General features: G+C 40.6%; 1 protein-coding gene across 1 annotated transcript; it reads right to left on the minus strand.

Annotated features, from left to right (window-relative positions):
- Positions 1 to 25: 25 nt before the first annotated feature.
- On the minus strand, positions 26 to 20938 carry CDPF1 (cysteine rich DPF motif domain containing 1). Its single transcript, XM_048952815.1, has 4 exons — positions 20453 to 20938; positions 11555 to 11672; positions 9222 to 9333; positions 26 to 3194 (listed from the first exon to the last, which is right to left on the minus strand). The coding sequence occupies exons 2-4, from the start codon at positions 11665 to 11667 to the stop codon at positions 3051 to 3053; spliced, it is 369 nt and encodes a 122-aa protein (XP_048808772.1). The 5' UTR covers positions 11668 to 11672; positions 20453 to 20938; the 3' UTR covers positions 26 to 3050.
- Between the last annotated feature and the right edge of the window lie 52 nt (positions 20939 to 20990).

The following is a 20990-nucleotide window of genomic DNA, read 5'->3' on the forward strand; positions in this document are numbered from 1 at the left end:
AGACTGCTGGAAACCTCTGTGCTTTAAAAAGAAAAAAAAAAAAAGTTATCCTGCAAGATTGAATGTAAACACAATTAATTTGCAATACGTTTTTGCCTTAATGGTTTAAAAAAAAAATAAAGTATTTTTAAAATGAACCAAATGACTTGTGCTGATCTTTCATTTCCAGAAAATAAGTCATGCTACTGTTGTGGTTTTGAGACTGGCAGAGTTGTTACACTCTGCTGGTGGCCTCTTGTACTTTATCTGAAGCAGCTGCCACATCTTACCTGAATCCCTTCCAATGACCATACATGCATCGATAGCTTTTAAGTACACTAAGATAGTTCTGCTCTGACCTCCTGTACAGCTTACGTCCTCACCTGGCAGCTCCTGTCAACGTGTGCAGAGTCAGAACCCGGGTGTGCAGGGCAGGTGGTGGTGATGTGCCTGCACACCATGGCAGCCGTCACTCCTTCTGAGACAGCACCAGTGGCAGGAGTGCTCTTCTAGTTAATGAATAATTCAAACAAATTTCCCTTGATTTGATATCCAGGACTCTGCTTCAGAAAGCACTCAGCTGCTCAACTTCACACCAGGGATAGTACTTCTACTAGTGACCAAGAGTGGATAAAGCGAGCTTTGGTAGGAATGGCTGCATTTACTGTGGGGACTGGCAACAAATGTCTGTTTTTAAAAAGAAGTGCAACATAAGCTTACTATATAACGTGTTGGTATTACAAGGGTTTTTTAATGACAGAATACTATTTGAAGTATCTAGAACGTGTGGATGCTTGTAGATTAACTGTTAGGGATGTGTGCGTAACATACATATGCATTCTTTCCTTTGCAAACCCAGGGATTTATTGAAGTGGTAAAACAGTGCTGAAGGAAAATCACAGCAGAGTAAATAAACTTTTTTTTATCATCTGTGTGCTGGAGGATTGAGGGCCTCATTCTCAGCAGAAGACAGTACTCAGAGAAGTTGATAAAACCCAACTGTAAAGGCTTTGTGCATCCTGTAAAGAAGGACTCACGGCTGCTCAGCTGTGGTAAGTTTAGGTACGATGACAGCATTCAATCTGTAAAATCACACATATACCAACACATTGTGATAGAGAGCATAATGCCCACGTTCAGTAGGAAATATTAGAATGCAGAATATGCAAGCAGTAACAGTCAGACACAGATAATAACTGTCATTACAGGAGGTCTCTAATCACAGGTAGGCCAGCTTTCCTTTCCTAGCACAAGGATCACAGATGACAGAAGGGCACACAGTAGGTTGAATTAGAGGCAAAACAGCTCAGAGAGCAGAGGTCCTTCCCAGCACCGTGTGGGTGCACCTCCCAGGCCTCAGGTATCTCACAGCCCAAAGGCACATTTTCATTCAGATGTGAACTGCACTCACCAGGCTTTTAAAACCTACTTTCAGGCTAAGAGTTAACATACAACCTGCTGCAAACATTGTGAAATAAAGAAAATAAAAACTTAGATAACGTTTTAGAAAGACATTTGCCTGTGTAAACATACCATAGGATCTTGTGTTAAGTAAGGAGGGGGGGGGAGAAGCTGTGTGTAACATGAAACTGAAATTGAATAACACCAATTTTAAGCAAGATGCACATCACTTTATTTGAAAGAGTAACCTCTTATTACTGCAGAAAGGAATCTGAAATGTTGAGTTCTAACAAGTATTTTTTTAGGCAATTAAAGAGACCTATGCATTTCATACTCAAGTGCAAGTAGAGCTTGAAAAAGGTTGTAATATATCCATGATTTCTTGCAGTTACTAGAGGAGCAATTCTACTCTCCAACAGCAGAAACCAATACATGAGGTTCAGTAAAAAACACAGTGCAAGATTCCAGGACATTAGAAAGTCTTAAATAACATAAAATAACTCATCAAAATTATGTTGATTTCTTCTAGCAGATACATGGCTGATCCTCCTAAAAGGATTGCATAAGTATAAAACAAATGATAAAGCTGAAAGAGTAGAGAAAAGGAGCAATGTTAACCGAGGCACTGATACTGGTTCTGAACCAGTGACCAAAAAAACATGAATAAAAAAAAATAAAATATTTTTAATAATAAAAGCATGAATGCGGAGATTATGGAGCACTCTGGACATATCCTCAAGGTGTGTGACTGATTGACTATATTAGCATATAAATCTTCCTTGTAATTAAGGCAAAGTCAACACAGACATTCATGATGCCAATATACAGACTAAAGAAATTGCTTTTTCTCCTAGCAATTTTTTATATATATATTTTTTACTAAAACTATGTTTCTCAAATCCTGATTGTTCAATTGCCCGCTTCAGAAAATAATTGACTTCAGTAGCTGGATTTCCATATTAAACTAGACAAAGTAACCTCTTCTATCACTGTGCAGAGACGGACTGGAAAGCTGAGTGCAAAGTGACTGCAGATTTGTATCCTTTTAAAAATTATTATTTTAAAAAAATTAAGTGTTGCCATTATAAAAGCATGTACTTTCTGTGATAGTACTGATACAGGAATTTTGAATTTAGATATTTCTGTGGCCATCTATAACATTCTGTCCCACCAGTTTCATTTTGGACTTAAAAATAAAGCTCTGACTTCCTTCCTCACTGTAATCTTACCAAGCTAACAATGGCAGGTTAACAATTGCTACTTACATTCTTGGACGTATAGCGAATTCAGTCAGATAAATCTCTCAGATTTTTCATAACACTGTAGGATTATCAAGAACCATACAAAACATTAAAACAGCAAATGGAAAACTGGGATACAGTTCCTATGCTTTAAGCTGTTCAGTTTTTTACTACATGCATTTGATAAGGCAACAAACAGGCCTTTCTGACATTCCTTCTGCTTTTCCAGCACCCTAAGGCCATTCTGCTGGTGCTGCAATTGCTGCACGGTGATGCTTGAAGCCAAGCCAGTGGGAAACGTGTAGCTGTGTTCTGTAGCAGTGAGTTAATGAAGGTCACTACTTCAAAAGGAGCAACATGATAGTCTTAAAAAGGAGAGAGGAGAAAGCTCAGCCGAAGAACTGTCTCTCTTTCTTGGTCTTTCAGTATTTATGTTCTTGAATCCATTTTTTTCTTAGACTTTGACTGGGGCTTCCTTTTATCCATATCTTCTTGTATTTCCAAAGGAAAAGCCTGTAAGTTTTCATTCACACAGGGGAGGCAGAACCTTTTAGTGTAGAACAGACTACATTCCTGTAAAGAAAACAGTATTAGCTGGATACACAAAATGGAACTGCTTAAGTTCCACTCTCATTAAACCACCTTTATATGTAGAATCTTCATTCTGAATTAAATTATTCTTCTATATTAAAATACTCCAGCAATTTTGCTTCTTCTATTCAGTAATTCTAACATCTTACTTGAGGTACTGAGTGAAAAATAAAAACTGGACTGTAACAAAAGCTAACCAAATAAACAATTATTTTAAAGAACTGACCTTCATCAGCTCAGTGCTATAGTAAACAGTTACCAATCTCCTTGCAGTTCACTTTTTCCTTCAAGAATCATTCCTCGTGTGATCACTAAATTATAAACAAGGTGTAATGGGTAAGCCAAGCCAAGCTGCTGTTGCTGATGGATTATTCCTGAAGAGTTAAACAGGAATGAAGACATCAGACAGATCAGAACATCTTTCTGGGAGTAACAGATTCTGTGGGTTTCACCTAAACAGCAAAGTTCTCTATTGCTAAACCTTCATTTATCTCCCCAAGATTTCTCCCTGCTGGGAAGATCTTTCCGCTTCCTGAACTGGCATTTGAGATCTGAAGTTTCAGAAAGCTCTTCTTGTCAATTTCCATGAAATGGCAGAAAGGCAAAGTCAAGCACAAAGAATGTAGGTCAGAAACAGTAAGCCCTGAGACTTCAGTTGCATATTTTTCCACAACTACCTGAAAACTTGTCTTTGTAATTTGCATGTTTGCATATTCCTAGGAGAATACTTAAAGTATATTATATGAATATCACAGAGATGTCCAGTAATCAGAATAGCTAACTGAATTTAATTCAGCTGAGACAATTCAACTGAGATTTCATCCTTTAACCAAGATTTCACCCATTAACCTTTTTTACCTTGAATAAATGTACTCGCTGATTAAAAACCAAAACCATGCATCGTACTAAAGGTTGAGTGGACATCCCTTGCTGCAGTTACTGAAGGCAAAGTATTAGAATCTGTTGTGCTCAAAGACGTTTTCCTGCCCTTGAAATGGAATGGCTCTGTGATCTGACATAGTTCACATCTAATTTAGTTAAAGAGTGTTACAGACCCCATATTTATTTTCCACACAGTTAGCTCTAACCAGATGCTAGAATTATTGAATGGGAAGAAGGGAAATTGCTGGAATATTTTAATCTATTTGCAGTGCAGAGTTCAGACAACTGGAGGAGAAGCTTATTGAAGTGTTACTCTTTTGCCCTGCAGTGAGACTGAAGTTCTTGGTTCTCCAGGCGTGCTGATCACTAAATTCCAAACAGGATTTAATAAGTAAGCTAGAGCGGTGTTACTGATGGATTATTCTTGGGGATTTAAGCATGAATAAAGACATCAGTTCAGATGGATCAGGACATCTTTCTGGGTGCAGTAGATTTCAAGGGTTTTGCTATTCAGGCAAAGTTTTCCTCTTGCCACGATGGTTTGTGGCTGGCCTTTCTCTAAGAACATGGTTTGGATACTTTTGCATTTCTGTTGTAACTTTTGTTTCCCTTGTCACTCACCTTCCGCACTTCAACAGTAGGTACCACTCGATTATATCAAAATTACAGTCTCCTTGCCTCTGTGTGACAAATTCTCTCCATCTATTGTCCTTTTCTGCACCAGTTGTCACGCTTTTTCACATTCAGAGTTGTGTGAGGCCCTCTGAAAAGCCCCCTGCATGGTCTCACAGCCTATTGTTTTTTGACCTTTGATATCCTTAATACATTAAGCTGCCAGTTAAAAAGGGAGGATTAGAGTGTAAGTTGGCCCTGCTATTGTTGCTTGTATTACAATATGGCACACAGCTCCCCAGGCCCTCAGGTTAACTTCATGGCTCCATAGGGATGGCCACTGCACCTAAGGATACTGCTCAGCAGTGGCAAAGGCGGGAGAGGCTTTTGCCCCACTCTGCAGATGAGAAACTCAGATGTTAAGACCAAGCTCCTCACAGACATACAGGTGCTCAATTTGCATTCTTTTAGCTGAAATGAGCTGACAGCTTCTGCTGATTTCTACTTATGGGGCTTACACAGAATCATGCCTATGAACCACACGCATCCGGATTGCGGGTACACACACCTTTACAGAATCACAGAATGGCCAGGGTTGGAAGGGACCACAAGGATCATGAATCTCCAACCCCCCTGTCACATACAGGGCCACCAACCTCCACATCTAATGCCAGGCGAGGCTGCCCAGGGCCCCATCCAATCCAGCCTTGTACACCTCCAGGGATGGAGTCCTCAGACTCCTCTCTCAGTCATGGGATAACATAGCCTACCTGCTACAAATTACATTCAGTATGTATATCCAAGCCCTCCTTTGATCACTGTCCTGACAGGACTCCATCCTTAACTAGACAATTCTTTAACTCCTTAGTATGTTTTACCACAACCACAGTCAAGTCAGGAGGGGGCATTTTCATTCAGTTCGGGCAAAACTGAGCTGTCAAAGCTAACTGACAGAGTTTATTTCTCTTCTCACATGGATTGTGTCAAAAATACAGATAATGGCATTATTTTTAGCACACTTATGAAGGAAACCCTATGTAAAGGAAAGAGTCTGCCTAACCTTCTTCAGGACTGACCCTGCATGACTGAAAATTGAGTGGAAAGCAGTTGTAGTGTTATGTTTATCACTTAATACCTACAATCATGTCCAAGGTCACTGTCTACTCAGCTCCTGCTACAGTGAGCAGTAACAGATGAAAATTGCCCCCTTTCATCATTTCTTCTTTAAAAGTAGCTTCTTATAAGTGTTTAAAACCTATTTTTAGTAAGTGTTGCAATAAAAGGAAATGCCTGCTTTAAATGACTAACATGATCACATTACATCATTTCCTCTCCCCTTTAATGAAAAAGAAACAGGAAAAAGGAACTAAGTCTTTATAAAGACTTTAAAAATATTTTTGTTATCCTACTTTTTGCAGTGTTTTGGGGTTTTTTTGGCATGTTTTAAAACAATCATTAGAATTACTTCCATTTGTACCAAACTTATTTATCAATAATGTGCTAAAGACTGGTTCAGTAGAGTGAGTACAATGTAAGTTGACTGCAAAATAACTTAGTGAGACTTTAGAGACTATCTGAAGACGTGGGTTTATGAACATCATATAGAACATAAATCTTGACTTCCCCTGGCACAGCAGCTGTAAAGACACTTCCGCTAGTGCGGGGTGTCCCAAAAAAAGCCTAAAATCTCACTCTAAGATACAAAAGCTAGCAAATTAAATCCAATCCCTTTGCTAAACCTAGGATCAGACAAGTCTTATTTTCACTACGCGTTAGTCTAGTACTATATTTTGAGTTAACAGAGAAATGTTAACTCAACCTGTCACAGGCAGCTTTCCACCATATTGCTCCAGCCTCTTTGCCAACGAGGACCAAGAAAACATGATTTTCTTACTTTCAATTCCTATGTTATAACATCGTGGAAACAGCGTAAGGCTCAGTTGATGTAGTTGGGTCAAGCAATAGCAGGAACCAGAAACAACCCACAGAGATATTATCCTAACTATAGCTCTCTCTATTGCCTTGGATAAATTTTTACCTCTCTACACTCTAATCTTCCCTACATGAAAGAGAAATAGTATGTATTTACCTACTTTGGTGTGGGTGTTTAAAGCAGTAATTATCATTTCTGCAGATCTCTTTCAATGTTACCTAAGCAGCATTGCTAAATAGATTTGGAAACCATAGTTATATGCATGATTCACTATCTGGCCTGGCCAGTTTGGTAAGGAATTTATTTTCAATAATTTATGATTATGATTTTGCTTTGAGTGATACCATTAGGGGAATAATGAAGTCTCAGGTAACAAAAAGTAAATGCCTGACATATTTACACAACAGCTAAAATAGGCACAAGAAGTGTTAAAAGATACAAGAAGTTTGAAAAGAGGCTTTTACTATTCATTGCTAATGTCTTCTATGCTGTCACACTCTAGATTATCTGAAACTGTTATTAAACCTTTTAAAATAAAAAAACACACCCACATTCAGAAGAGGAAGACTGCATGGCAGGACACTGAGAGGCTGTACCTCAATATTTCTGATAGATTTGATTGCCAGACTTGAAAATATCTGTTGAATCCTTCATAAGTTCAACACACTTGAATTGTGAATGCAAATAGCAAAAAGAGCTCAAGTTTGCCCAAAGTGTGCCTGAGTTACTAATCCTGTGCAATTACATAGGAGGGGTAAACCTGACTTGTTAGGGCAAGAATCAAGCTCATTACCCCTAACTATGTGATCTGCACTTGCCCATATGCTTGCTATTACTTTGGCTGTTTGTGTGTGAGTGAGGCAACCACCAGCCCAGACAGGGACATTCACTGCCACAAGGAAGACCTTGCTCACATGTCAGCTTTACCTCCACACTGTGTACACGCACACAACTGCCTTAAGCTACTTGTCTCCAGAAACTTGAGTTCAGCACTGGGGCTTCATCTGATTCCCATAGGAATCCTCAGGTAGTTCTAAAAAGAAAAACAAATCCCAGTTGCAAATGCTAATCTGATCTTTTTGTGGTTTTTCTTTCGTTGACATGACAGAAGAGACTTCAGAAATGGTACACAAACATAATCAGGAGAAAAGTGCTAATTTCACACTCCTCTTAGAGCAGTGTAATAAATTCATGCTCAGTAATAATTCCCTGCAAATCAGAATAACGCTTAAACTTGTCCAAGAGTCTCAGCTGTGTTTCTCCCTCCAAATTCTGTGAGCATAATTTGACCTTTATTTTTAATCTCAGAAGAATTTCCTCAGTTCCAACACCTAAATTGTCTGGCATTGGCATATGAGCTGTCTCAGCTGCCCATATTATCTCACTTCCTGCTCTGAGTATGCCAACAGTATTGCTCTGTCCTACCAGAAAAATGGCCACCAAACATGAGAAAAAAATTCCACACCTTTACCAAGTGCATGTCTTTCATTTTTTTCTTTTCATTTGGCTGTTTGTTTTTAAACTCATACTACTAGCTACTTTTGGAAAGAGTCATGTCTCTGAAGCTAGTCCCTACAAAGAGCAAACAAAGAAAGGGCTGAAAAGGCTGAATTTGAAAACTGCTAAAGCTGACACTTAAGATTAAGGTGTGCTCAGATACATGCTATTAGCTGCACTCCAGATTTAAGCACACTGATCTGAGATAAGGAATGACCACTTTGAAAGAAAGGCCAGGATTTGGCTGCTCTCAGGGCAGTGGCATCTGGTTGAACAAATACATGCTGTAGTCCATTTAAATGATCAGGTGATGCTGCCTCCTGGGCTGACTCATCCATGCATCCTGACCACTCCATGAGTTCCAGGTCTCTTTCAGCCACAAAACTGACATGCTGAGGGAAAGGAGTAGAACCTGAATTTTCTCATTAATTGTACTGCCTTAAAGAAGCACAGTACAGCCTCCAGACAGTGATAACTGTGTAATAACTGTCTTCATTTTTGCTTTGAACTCACAGCAAACAAAGGGACCAGACCAGCACCGAGGAGAAGTTATTAAGACAACTGAAATTTTATACCACTTTTCTGGACTGTGCTCAGATTCCATAGCTTAAAGTTGGTGCTGGCTGCTATTCAAATTCGTTCTTCTTTAGAGAGCTATCACAGCACTGCACAACTCTCCTCTCTGTTTAATTTCTACATGAGCTCTTGCAAATACAACGGTGAGCTTGCGTTGCAGATGCAAACCTATGGTTGTTCATATCCTCTGTACAGGAAAAATCTACCACTGTTACAATACTATAAGAAGAAACCTAAAGATCTTGAAGTAGTATGTGAACTCCCCTGCATTTGCATGTGCTGAGAAATTAGAAAAGAGTCTTCACTACGTTTGAGAGGATGGAGTGTGCTCCTCAGTAAATAGCACATAAAGTTGCTGACTGTTTCCATTTATTAGCTTTACCACAGGGTAATCAACAAGAACATGCAGTTAGCCAGTCTTAAAAATAAGATGTTTGGGTTTTTGATGTGTGGTCCTGGACTGGAACAAAAAGAAATGACTGAAGAAGTTTGTTTTGTTTGTTACTTACTGCACCAACACACACACTTCTTCTACACAAACTGCACAGAGACCCAAGGATGAGGAATTTCTCCTTGTCGGGGGTGAAAGGGTCCTTCATGACATAACTGTCTTCCAAAATCCTGTAAGAGAATAATTTCAGACTTTTAAAGGTAAATCTCACAGTATGGGAAGGGTTCAAACAGGGAAATTGGGGAGGCTGAAAGGGTGGCAGTCTTCCCTCTGGTGTTGCATGATGCAATGTAGCAGCTATGCAGCTCCCTTCTTCAAAACCAGCATTGTGACTGCTTGCTGCCAACAATACTCCACTATCTAGCTTTCAAGATTAGGGCAATTGATGATAATCTCAACATTGTCTTATTAGGCATTTTTTCAGTGCTTTGCTTTCAAGTATTCCTTACGGTCTGCTTTCATGACAGGCACTCTTTCACACAGCCAGTTTTAGTACTTTCTCAAGTTATTACCTCAACTGCACAACTTTAAGTAGGATTTCTCTTCCAAAGCTGCATACACCAAATATAAAATAAAAAGAGCCTGCTCTTCATTATGTCCACGCTGTAAAGCTATAGTTCTCACCACTTGCAAGCAGGAGCTGATAGCACAAAGCATTACAATGATCCAATATATTCTTCCTTTGTGTCAGAGACTGTAGTTTTCAGAGAGTACATTTGTTAATAATTTGCATCAGAGAAACATTTATTAATAATTTGCATTTATTAATAAATTGGCAACCTGCTTGGGAAAGATAAAGCCTTATTCTTCCTGGGAGCTCTAGGCAAAACAGTGCAGAAGTCAGTTTGTTGTCTGTCTTCACAGGGCACCCTGCAAGCCTGGCTTATTTCTGCATATAAATCAATCTTGAATTCTGTAGTAATATGGAGTATAATACACATTTAAAAGATACTGTTAACTCATACTATCATCTTTTAATTGCCTGCATATAGACACATGTATGTACATGAGCATCTGCAGGTGCATTCCTTTTTCCCCCTCGCTCATAAAGAGGCATGGCTTACGCCTTTCACCCTTTCATTGTTAGCAAGAAGCAGGCATCTTTACATGGCAGATCAACTCCTTAACAAGTCTTCCAGTGTATAAACACTGGATTATCTTTGCAAAGCTTCCTTTGCAAGATTTTTAAGCTTGATGTAGTCATCATCAGCATAGAGTCCGGGCCATTGTACAAACCTTCATGTTTGGCATATGGTTCCTGTAGCACTGCATTTAGAACTAGTGAGTAGACAAGAAAATAAATCACTAAAGACAGTACGTAAAGCTATTTTTTATGCACATACAGAAGTGTTATGCTACATCGTTATTCTTTTGCTGTTTGAATCTCAACAATTCAATTACAGTCTAGATGTTAAAACCAAGCTTGGATAACCTAGCATTAAGATTTACACTCAGCTTTAATCCAGACTCTTTACAAAAGTATGTGATCAAAGGAGGTCCATTCCTCTTCTGAGTGGACAAAGGAAAAATCAATAGCACTGTGGGATTTGGAATGATAAAAATACAGCTGTCTAAGGAAAACAAATCTAATCTCAGCTGAAGTAGGTGGCAATCAACAGCTGCCTCAACTTTATAAGAAACAGAGTGGTCTTAGAAGTGTGAAACACAGAGTATACACCTGATTTCCTGTTCATTCCCGAATATGTTTGCCTGATGGATTTGTTAACCAGGATGACCTCAAAAGAACTGCTCACACATTTAAAGCTAAGTGCTTTGTTTTGTGGTAAATATGATGTCTGCAGACAAAGCACTAACTTCATTGTTTCTGGTCAAACTATCCCTGCTTGGCAGACAGAAAAGGCTTAAGTCTTCTAAAAAGTAAATATGTACTTAATTGCCACACACTTTAATGCCCAAAAACTGTCTAGTGCAAAAAAAGCACTGCTGTTCAAAACTCCACATGTCAAACAGTTCTTAAAAAGTGTATTTACCATACATACGAGATTCATGCTGTGTTTATGTGCTGCCCAGCTGACAGAGCTGTGAGGTATAGGCTATTCCCAGAAAGGTTGTGCTGATAGTCAATACTATTCTAGTAAGAAAATTATGGTAAATTGTAGGGTGGCCACTAAGTTAGGAAATATGCAAAATACAAGTCTGTCCACAGTACTGAAGCAGGATAGGAAAGCTGATTTTTATTTTCGCTATCAACATTGACACTTGAAAAAATTTCTTTCCTGTGTAAAAAGAAAATCACTATGTACCAAACCTAAGATTCATGGTCAATATGGCACATAACTGGGTTAAATCAGCAAACATTATTCTGCAGCACAAGGTTTCCAATGCCGAGAGCATAAATGAAGTCTGTAAAACATGAAAAACTATACTTACACAATAGAGTGTGTGTTGGGTGGCTTCTGCCCATAGTATGTGTATGGAGCTGTTAGGCCACATAGCTGACACTTGAACTCTCCTGTAGGCGCAGGTTCTTTGGGAGAATCCATTTAAGCTATTAACAAAAAAAGCAAAAATATTTTAGCTCCAAAATGCAGTTATGGGAGCATGCCTGCAAGAAGATTAAAACATGAAACATCTAGCACTGCAAACTAAATTCCAATGGAAAATTGGCTACTGCAAATCTTAACTAGTAAACATTTTCTCCCAAAACAAGTTATTTTCCCATGTCCCAGTTAAGTTTCCAAATTTCTTAGATAGGAGTCTAAAAAGAAAAATTTGCCAATTAATTTAGAACCTGATCCATGAAAGAGTTTAGGTAGCAAGGTACTGAGTCCTATGCTCCTTTAGTGCCTCTCAGGCCATGACATAGGCTGTGCAGAATCCCAGTTCTGCAGTGCTCATCTCATCCCATCAACTACAAATGGAGTCTTTGAAAAGGCTTAGGACCTCCACTGATGAGGCAGGTATAAGAAAGGTGCGTGCTGCAAAGATTTACTGTGCCTTTTTTCCTTGCATCTGGTTCACCTCCTCATAGTTTTGGGAGCTTAATACTGATTCCCTGTTCTTATCTGGCTCCTTATGGAAACAAGGCTAATGTAATCATGCCTTGTGTAGAGAGAGTGTTGGCCCATTCAAACCACAGGACAGAGGAGCGGGTCCCATCAAAAATGTTTATGTTCTACACCTTTTAAGAAAACTGGCAGAAAAGGGAAAGGAGACTGTTTTATCTTTACTCAGAATACCTGTGTATTTCTAATAATGAGAGAACCTGCATACAGGAAAGCTATTGTCCATCTTTCTGAAAGGCTTCAGTCACCCGTTACAAAGACATAGCTATCAACTCCAAGACAGAAAATAAAATGTGGTGTGCTCCGTCAGCTCCAGTTCTTACAATACTATTTGTTTAAACTTTTGGCCATGGATTTCCATTTGGGAGCTCATTCTACACTGGTATCACTTTACTTGAGAGTCACAAGCTGCAGTTTTCAAAAAGCACAGTGCAGCAAGCATTCTTTCAGGACTGATTTTTATGTGTAGGCATGATCAGATCAAACACAGCTAACAACATGCGTGCCCAAAACTTGCCCCAGTCTATGAATATAATGTAATCACTTGTTTACAGTTCAGGAATCCTTGCTCACCTGCACCATTTTCCTGAATGGACACTTTTACTCTGCAGCTGGCAAGACAACTTGAACTTTTAATTAAAGTCTTCCCACTTTGCACGGCATGCAGTTTTCATCTGTAAACCTGTCAGCTTTTTTAAGTGAACCAGAGCTGGCATCAAGTAGTTCAGAAGGTGGACACGAGGAACTCAGATTTGGAAAGTATGTCAGCTGTCATCCAGCTCCCTTCTGCCAAAGGACAGCAGGTCATCCCCTACTCTCTTAGCTTGCCATCTGCACCCTTCCCCTGCAGAGCTGATTCAGTTCACTGAGGCCATGTCTCTGTTTCAGCTGAGGATAGGGGTATGCTTTGGAAACTAATTGTGTAACTGTCCCCGCTTACCACACTTGGTTGGCATCATGGAGCAGTCTGAAAGCCCACAAGCCAGAGTTTCCGATAAAACTCAACTGAAAGATGTTCCAGAAGCATATTAAGTATCTTAATACACTCCAATCCGAATGTCCAACTAAAAGGCATTCAGTCTACAGGATAGGACTACAGAGAGTCGGAAATACCTTGATGCATGCAGAGTGGGGATCCAGTAGCTGGCATCATGGGTTCATGGCTTTGCTCTTCTTGCATCATACTATTTACTACTAGCTACCTATGTAGTCAAAAGAACTACTTTTTTTTTTTTTCCCCTTATTGCTTTTGTGAGCTAAACTGGCTTGCAGAGGAATCCAACAAGTGCTAACAGCAGTAGATGGTAAGAAGCAAAACCACAGAGCTAGAAAGGGAGGACTGAGATGAGGGACGTGGATTTTCCCTTTTCAGTGACAGTAAGCTGCTATTTCTGCTCACCCTGTGTGGTGAAACTGAATCCTTAGAGACACATGGTGCTAAGGGGAATTGCGGGCAAGGTGAAGCAGGGCTGTGACTACTTGACAGCTAATATTCCAGAAGAACAAGGAGCCCCAAGATCCTCAAATGGTTACAAGGCCTCACTGATAGACATTCAGTCCATAAATTCGTGCTCTGTTACACTGTGAAATTTAACTTTGGGAATAATCACCCTTACCATTTAATTCCTGCAACCACCACCAATTCCTGGCATTTCAGGGGTACGAGTTCTTCAAACGTAACACAAATGGGTCTGGGTACTGATTTAATAAATAAATGCAACTCTTAAATACCTTAGGCAACTACATTTTCTGGAAAGTGATGTAAACCTTGGATATTATGCATTTTACCTTGCCCACAGGGATGTGGAGGAAATTTAATTAACTGAAGTGCTTTCAGATTTTCCAGTTAGATATAAAGCACATATGTGCTATATATTTCTCCCTGAATATTAAAATCTGGATTCTTCAAACTATACACAAACTCAAGTAAGAAGTCTTTTTGAATCTCGCATTTTAGGTTTAACATATAAGACCTCCCAAACACACTGGAATTTAGCAGCAGTTGGTAGCAATACCAAGACACTCATCTGTCTGAATGAAATTCAGTCTAGGAAACTGCATGCAATTTTCAGTCTTTTTTTTTTTTTTTAAACCAGGGGAAATAATTAACCCCATAGGGTATGGAAAGTCACTTGAATTAAAATAGACAACATAATCACAGTGATCCTTTCATTAAAACAAAGCAAAACACCAATTTAAATACAAAAACAAACAAACAAACAAAAAAACCAACATAAAACAAAGATATTTATGGCAGTGGGGATCACACACTTTGGAATGAATGTGTCCTTATTCCAAGTCAGACCAACAGCCCAGGCTTCAGAGATGAAGTGTGTTGGATACAGGGACACCAGCTCCCTTATAAACCTCTGGAATGTAGAACAGAATCTGTTCACCAACTACCACTGGGAAGGAATGATATCTATGTACAAACAGATTTTTGGCTATGCCAGTTGAAAAACATATGATCCTGCCTGCAAGGCACGGGTGAACTCACAATGCTTTCCATTTTAATCCAGGCTTATACGTCACTAGATCAGCTGTACCAAGTTTTACTTCATTGGAAACAGTATTTGTTCCAAGAGCTTGTCTACACAGTAGCATTTGGGAAAGTTAGCTGACAGTGCAAAGTTCACACACATACAGATTTCAGGACCAATGCTCCCATTCATAAGTAAAGTCTGTTACATAAAAAAGCAAGGTTGTCATCCTTCTGCAAAAAAAAATTGTAATGACAGTTGTAATAAACTTTTAGTTTATGCATGTGCTTCACACCTTCAGTCTAAACCACCAAACACATGCATCCTACTCTCACACAAAACTTCTAGTACTTCCAAAAAGCTCATCTGCAACTAAAGAACCTTATTTTCATCTCAGATAACAAAGAACACATAAGCATTTCTGGGATAGATAGACAATCACAGACTCCAAGCTCATTGCTTTGGTCTTATACACAATCTTAGCAAGATGTCCAATACGAAAACTACAACAAAGTATCTGCCTCTCCTCCAAGCAGATGTACAAAGTAAGAGTGAGGACTAGTTCCTCTCCAGCATACCAACTACAGGATGAAGGATCTCTGGAGGAAGTTAAAAGCCAAAGAGATTAATCCTTTTACCACAATGACAGGCAAATCTGTGACCCTGAGCGACTCAAATCATCAGCAGTACTAACATTGGGCATTTCTCTTTTCTCTGGCACCTTTCTCTTTCTCTTTTAAGCTCCACATCCCAGTAACATGCCAAATGTTCTGGGTGGGATGCAATGAAGAAATCTTTAAGAACACCTTGTTTAGAACTAAATTCTGCATTTGTCATCTTGGCTGTAAGCCCCAAGGCACTTTAACACATACTTACTTTAAGCACATGCATAGTTCTTCTGAAAAGAACAGTTCTGCTACCCACACGTTTGATTACGAAGCAAACACTGAACAAGCATGCTCAGCAGAAACCTGCCAAGTCAAGCCCAGAACGCTGCAGGACAGATGTGAGGTTGGCCCACGTGTCATGGTGAAAGGCAAAGCACAGACCTGAATGTCATGTTGAAGAAATAACTGCATTAAAAGAAAGGAGCAAGTTAGATAGCATTGCTCTGAAAGTGTTTCTCTATGCTGTGACTGATACATGATACGGATGGAGGAAATGGCTTTCAGTGCAGTTCTCTAGGGACTCCTAAAAACTTCAGGGTTGTTCTGCTTGGAGCATTCTGCTAACAGGTCTGGAAGGCATGCCAGAAATAATAAATCACCACTAAACTGTCAGGGTCAGTGGCAAAGCAGTGACACAGATAAGTAATCTGATTTTCTCCGCTTGGAACCTTGTTAGTACAAGTCTTTACAATGTATAGGTTAAAGCCCCTCTTAATATTACACAAGACTCGTGTATTTCTAAACTACCAATAAACTAAAGAAACTATACAAGAAACAACCTGCTTACAAACAGATAGACTTTGATTTGAAAGAGCATCAGATAAAACCAACACTGACACACCTTTAATCCTCTTCAATTACAGCCGTTTCTTTCTCCTGCCAAGATATTCCTGCTCTATTCAGTGATCACGATGATGACATATTAAAATATTCACAGCTTGATTCTCTATGGAAAGAAATGCTCTCTATTGGAAGGCTAGGAGCATAGCCTAGTAAACACCAAGTTATTCTGCAGTATTTGGTGTGGAATAAGTTTAAACACACTTCAACATCAGGAACGTACTCACCACTTTCAGAAAAAGAATCCACTGCCTCACTGCTCAGCTAGTAAATAAAATAGCAGAACCTTCCTCCCGCTCACTAATCCCAGATGAGCAGCTCTCTCTCCCTCCAGTTTCTTTGTGCTACTGCCCTGAAGGCACACTTAGGTCTCTTGCTGGCCTGCCTCCCTGCTCTTTCTTTGAGCTGATTTACCTTGGATTCACTGCAAAGAATTAGTCTAGAAATGCAGTTTAGCTAAGTGTGGCCATTCGGAACTTTTATCTTTATTACCTTGCACAAAGATCACTTGACTGAATTAAACTTGACTTGTTGCAGCAACTTCTCACTTCAGCTGGGTGCTGGTATTGCTCTCTCTGCTCAGAAGGAACTGAGATCACAGCAGGACACAGGCTTCCCTCAAGGTACAGGTCACATAGCAGGCCCCAAGTGCTGCTTTTTAATGACAACTAGTGGGAGTCCCCATGGCAGCAGGACAAACAGCCCTGCCAGGGGTTATCCCATGGGGCCAGCCCTGGAGGCGGACGCAGAAGAGAAAGTGAGCATGTTTTCTGAGCACCTGGAGGGAAATGTTTAAGTAGGGTGTGCCAGACAAAATACTGCAGCAGAGCAACATAGATCTTCTGAAAAACAAAAACTTTCCTAATGTAAAAAGGTTTTCCAGACACAAGATGAATCTCAAAAGGACACCTGTTAACACGGCATTTAACAACGCCGTGAAACAAACAAAAAAAACCAACACCCTAGCACAACCACTCCTTACTTGACTATGGCAGCCAGCCAGCTCTGAATTAGACAGCACTTAGTAAAGAATTTCAAATTAGGTGAGAATTTAACAGCTTCACACAAGAAGGCGCTGATTAACAGGCACATACTTCTGCCCCCCGGTGGAAATGTCGGAGCAGCACAGCTCTGGCCGTAGTGTTTATTCGTAGCTGCTGAGATTTCCTGCTTCAGTAACTCAGCTGTTAGGAGAGCCTCGGTTGTAAAAGACCAGCTAAGTGGATCGCGCAAGCGTGAATTAATGCATACCACAAAAGCAGGTTGCCCAGGTATGCACGGCAGGCCATTAGGGCCCATGTCTGAGGCCATTTCCACGTCTGCCTGCAGAAGCACAGTGAATGTTGGATCTCTGTCATGCCACTGAACAGTGCTGACACATTGGATCTTCCTTTCCACCCACTCCAAAATTAATCTATCGTCTTTCCTGTTTTTTTGGTGTTTGTTTGTTTGTTTGTTTCTTCCATCTCCCTCATTACTCTTCCTTCTGCTCTTCAACAGGTTTTTCCAGGTAGAGCACAATGTTTATTACATCGTGATTATCACCCACCCTAATTATTCTATAGGAAAAATGGTCCATACATTGAAAGAAGACAAATTTGTTGCTCTTCTCGCAGCAGTTACAGGGACTTGGAGGAGAATAACTGACACGAGACCAACCAAATGAACACACTGAATGGAACATAAGTTCTGGATTACAGCTATTCCTTGCCAAAAAAAAAAAGGCAAAACAGATCTGAGGTTTAATTTCAGTAAATCTCCCTTCTGGTACAGACAAAAAAAGCATGCTACAGCCATATTTTACCCTGTCCTGAACTGATTTTCTCTTCCCTCTGCTACTGCTCCCTGTTACAGCTTTGTTAGATTTATAACCATGGTGAAGATAGTAAGGCTCTATTAATATGTAAGCTATTCTGCTTCCCCTTAGTTGTCCCTTAAGAAAAGTTATGGAGGACCACATGTACCAGTCAAAGTGTCAGCATGGTTAAATACAACCTAAACTTAGCATGACACTTTTCAACAGCATAACACTAGGAACACCAAGATTTCGTGGAAATACGGGAGGAGGGGAACAGTGTATCAGATAATAAGACACTGCAACTTGACATAATCCTGAAAGAAATAAATATAGCTTCGGTGATTTATCTCTCTAGAGTAAGCAAACTTGGTTCTGATAGAAATACCCTCTGCTATGTGGGTTACATGTTACAGTGTCCTTGCTGTGAGAGGCAGTGCTTGATTTTTCCCTGAGATCAGCAAAATGTTAAGCATTAAGCAACTTGGGGAATAGAATTCTTTCCAATAAACGTGACTGATGCTCTCAGTTTGCTAGAGCTGAGCCCAAGGTAAGGACTGCATAATCCAGTTAAGCAACACCTTAGAAAACAAAACACAAAACTGATGAGTGTGGTGGTATAAGGTACATATTGTCAGCTTTAAAAATCCCAAGAATACAGAACAAAGTGCTGTACCTACTATATGCATAACACTCTAATGCATATAGCCCCACAGACCTTCTTGCAGGCAAGACCATTTCCCCTGAAAGATGTAGCGCTCGGATTTCACTGTCCAGGCTGTTGTGATCAGTGAGCATGAGCCACCAAAGCGAGAGATATCCCCAGCACCTTTGATAAAGGACAGAAGCCCACTCTCACTTAGAGAGTTTCCTTTTCCAGTGTGCTTGCTGAGAGTTCCCAAATTCTGGGGGAGAATGGGTTGGTGTGTTGGTATTTTTATGCTTTTCTTTCCATTTCATTTACAGCCTACAGTGTAAACCAGTTCCTAAAACATGGACTAGCAGCTACAAGTCTTCCTCACTTACAAATACTGTAAATTCCTGTTTTCTACATATGTAGCAACATAATGTGAAATTGCCCAGGCACTAAGATTGTAGATTTTTAGCATGTGTGCAGGTTAATCTCTTTACTCTCTGAAAAACTTTGCTTCACAACCATTACCTGAATGATTCTGCATTAAAAAATAAATAGATAGATAAATAAATAAAGAGGAAAAAAAAGAAATACGGCTGAACTTATTTCTTTCAATACCTGACACTCTTACCAAGTAGCTATCACAGCCCACTTACAAAAACTGCTTCCATAGTTTTCCATAGGACAGAGAAATACTGCTTGTTCTAAAACAGTGGGGGACATCTGTTAAAACAAATACCCAACGTAGGGGTTTCTGCCACGTTCCACATTCTGAGCAGGCAGGAGAAGATGACATAGGGCAAAATTATTATGGCATGTAGTTAGAGACTTCTTGGAGACAGCGTGGCTCATGTGTTAGCTGGTCGGTAAAAGGAAAAAAAGAGAAAAAAAAGGTAAAGAGGGTTCTCTTCAGCAGGCACTGAGAACAGGAACGCTACAGAACATTCAATGGCCCCCTCTCTCTATATTCTGGAAAAATAAGTAATAATAAATTAAAAAAAAAATCCCCAGCCATCCCAACGTTTGCACTCTTTATGGCATGTTTGGTTCAGTGACTTTTTGGCAGTAAAAGTTCTGTTTCAGCAAAAAAGGGCAGTGCAAAGGTAATGCACAAGCTAGAAAGTTTAGCAACTCCGCAAGTCCAGGGAGAAAACTCTCATGTCAGGTTGGCTTAATAACTGCATGATCTGCAGACCAGAATTGGCAGGGACTCTTGCCTTGCTCCTGATTATACAAGTATGCCATGTTTGTAGAGATGTACATCCTTCCTCTACTTGAAGCAACGTACAGAGTAATGCTTCTGTGGTATTTGTCTAGCAAAGTCCTCCAGGACAGAGTCTTGGAGCACAAAGGACATACATTTTGTCCACATAAAATACACTATTTCAAGTGTAGGGGTACAGTTAATGTAACACCCTCACGCATAATTAGTTTGCCAAAAGGGTTTCTATCAGTACAACTTGTATTCCACACCAGTTAAGAGAAAGAAATCAGCATGAGCTGTCTTTGCACTGGTTCGCTGCCATTGGTCCTTCCAAGTTGGTCTATTGGTAAAATTAGAGCAGGGGGAAAATCCTGGTGGAAAAAACTCCACAACGCACAGACCTGTTTGGGGTAATGATTACCAGGACACAAATCTAATTCTTTGATTGACAGGTGCACAGAGATGGGAGGCAGCTCAAGGCATCATTCTGTCCATTGCACCAAAGGCACAACTGCTCTGATGGCATTCTGCAGCGTAGCCAGAGCCGAGACTCCGACCTGCTCAAGTGCCTTGGAGACGACCAACCTCTCTCCTACAGCAGGGAGGCCATTTCTTACATTACTGAGGCATGGGGATACTTACTGGGGGTTCTCAGAGCAAATTCGGAAGGAAACTGTGCAACTGTCTCTCAAATCGCTTGCAAACTTCCTGCTTCCTCCTCGTTTTTAAAGAGGAGCCGGGTGCCCGACTGTCTCCGCAGCTCTGCGGTTCTCTGAGTGCAAAGCCGCGATGCCGAAGCACACCCGGGTTGGTGCAGCCTTATCCTGGAAACACCCAGGTTGCACAGGACACAAAGGTTTCCTGCAGGCTCCTTACAGCTCCTCTTCCGCGCACCTCCACCAGCATCGCCGCACGCTGCCCTCTGGCCGCCTTTCACTTCTCCGGGAATCCCGTTCAGGGCCGCGTCCCGCAGCTGTAGCCTCAAGCGAGGAGAAGCGACCCGCGGCCGCCATGTTATCGCGAACAAGGAGAGCGTCTGCACGCAGATCCCCCGCAGAACAGCAGGGAGCTGGCACCGCACCCCCGTGCCGCACGACAGGCCGCTCTCCGGCTCGGCCCCTCCGCACCCCTCTCGCCGGCGGCCGGGCACTGCGGCGGCACGCCGCCCCGCTGCGAGCGC

Source organism: Lagopus muta, chromosome 1, assembly GCF_023343835.1.
Source record: "Lagopus muta isolate bLagMut1 chromosome 1, bLagMut1 primary, whole genome shotgun sequence".
Taxonomy (NCBI): Eukaryota; Metazoa; Chordata; class Aves; order Galliformes; family Phasianidae; genus Lagopus; species Lagopus muta.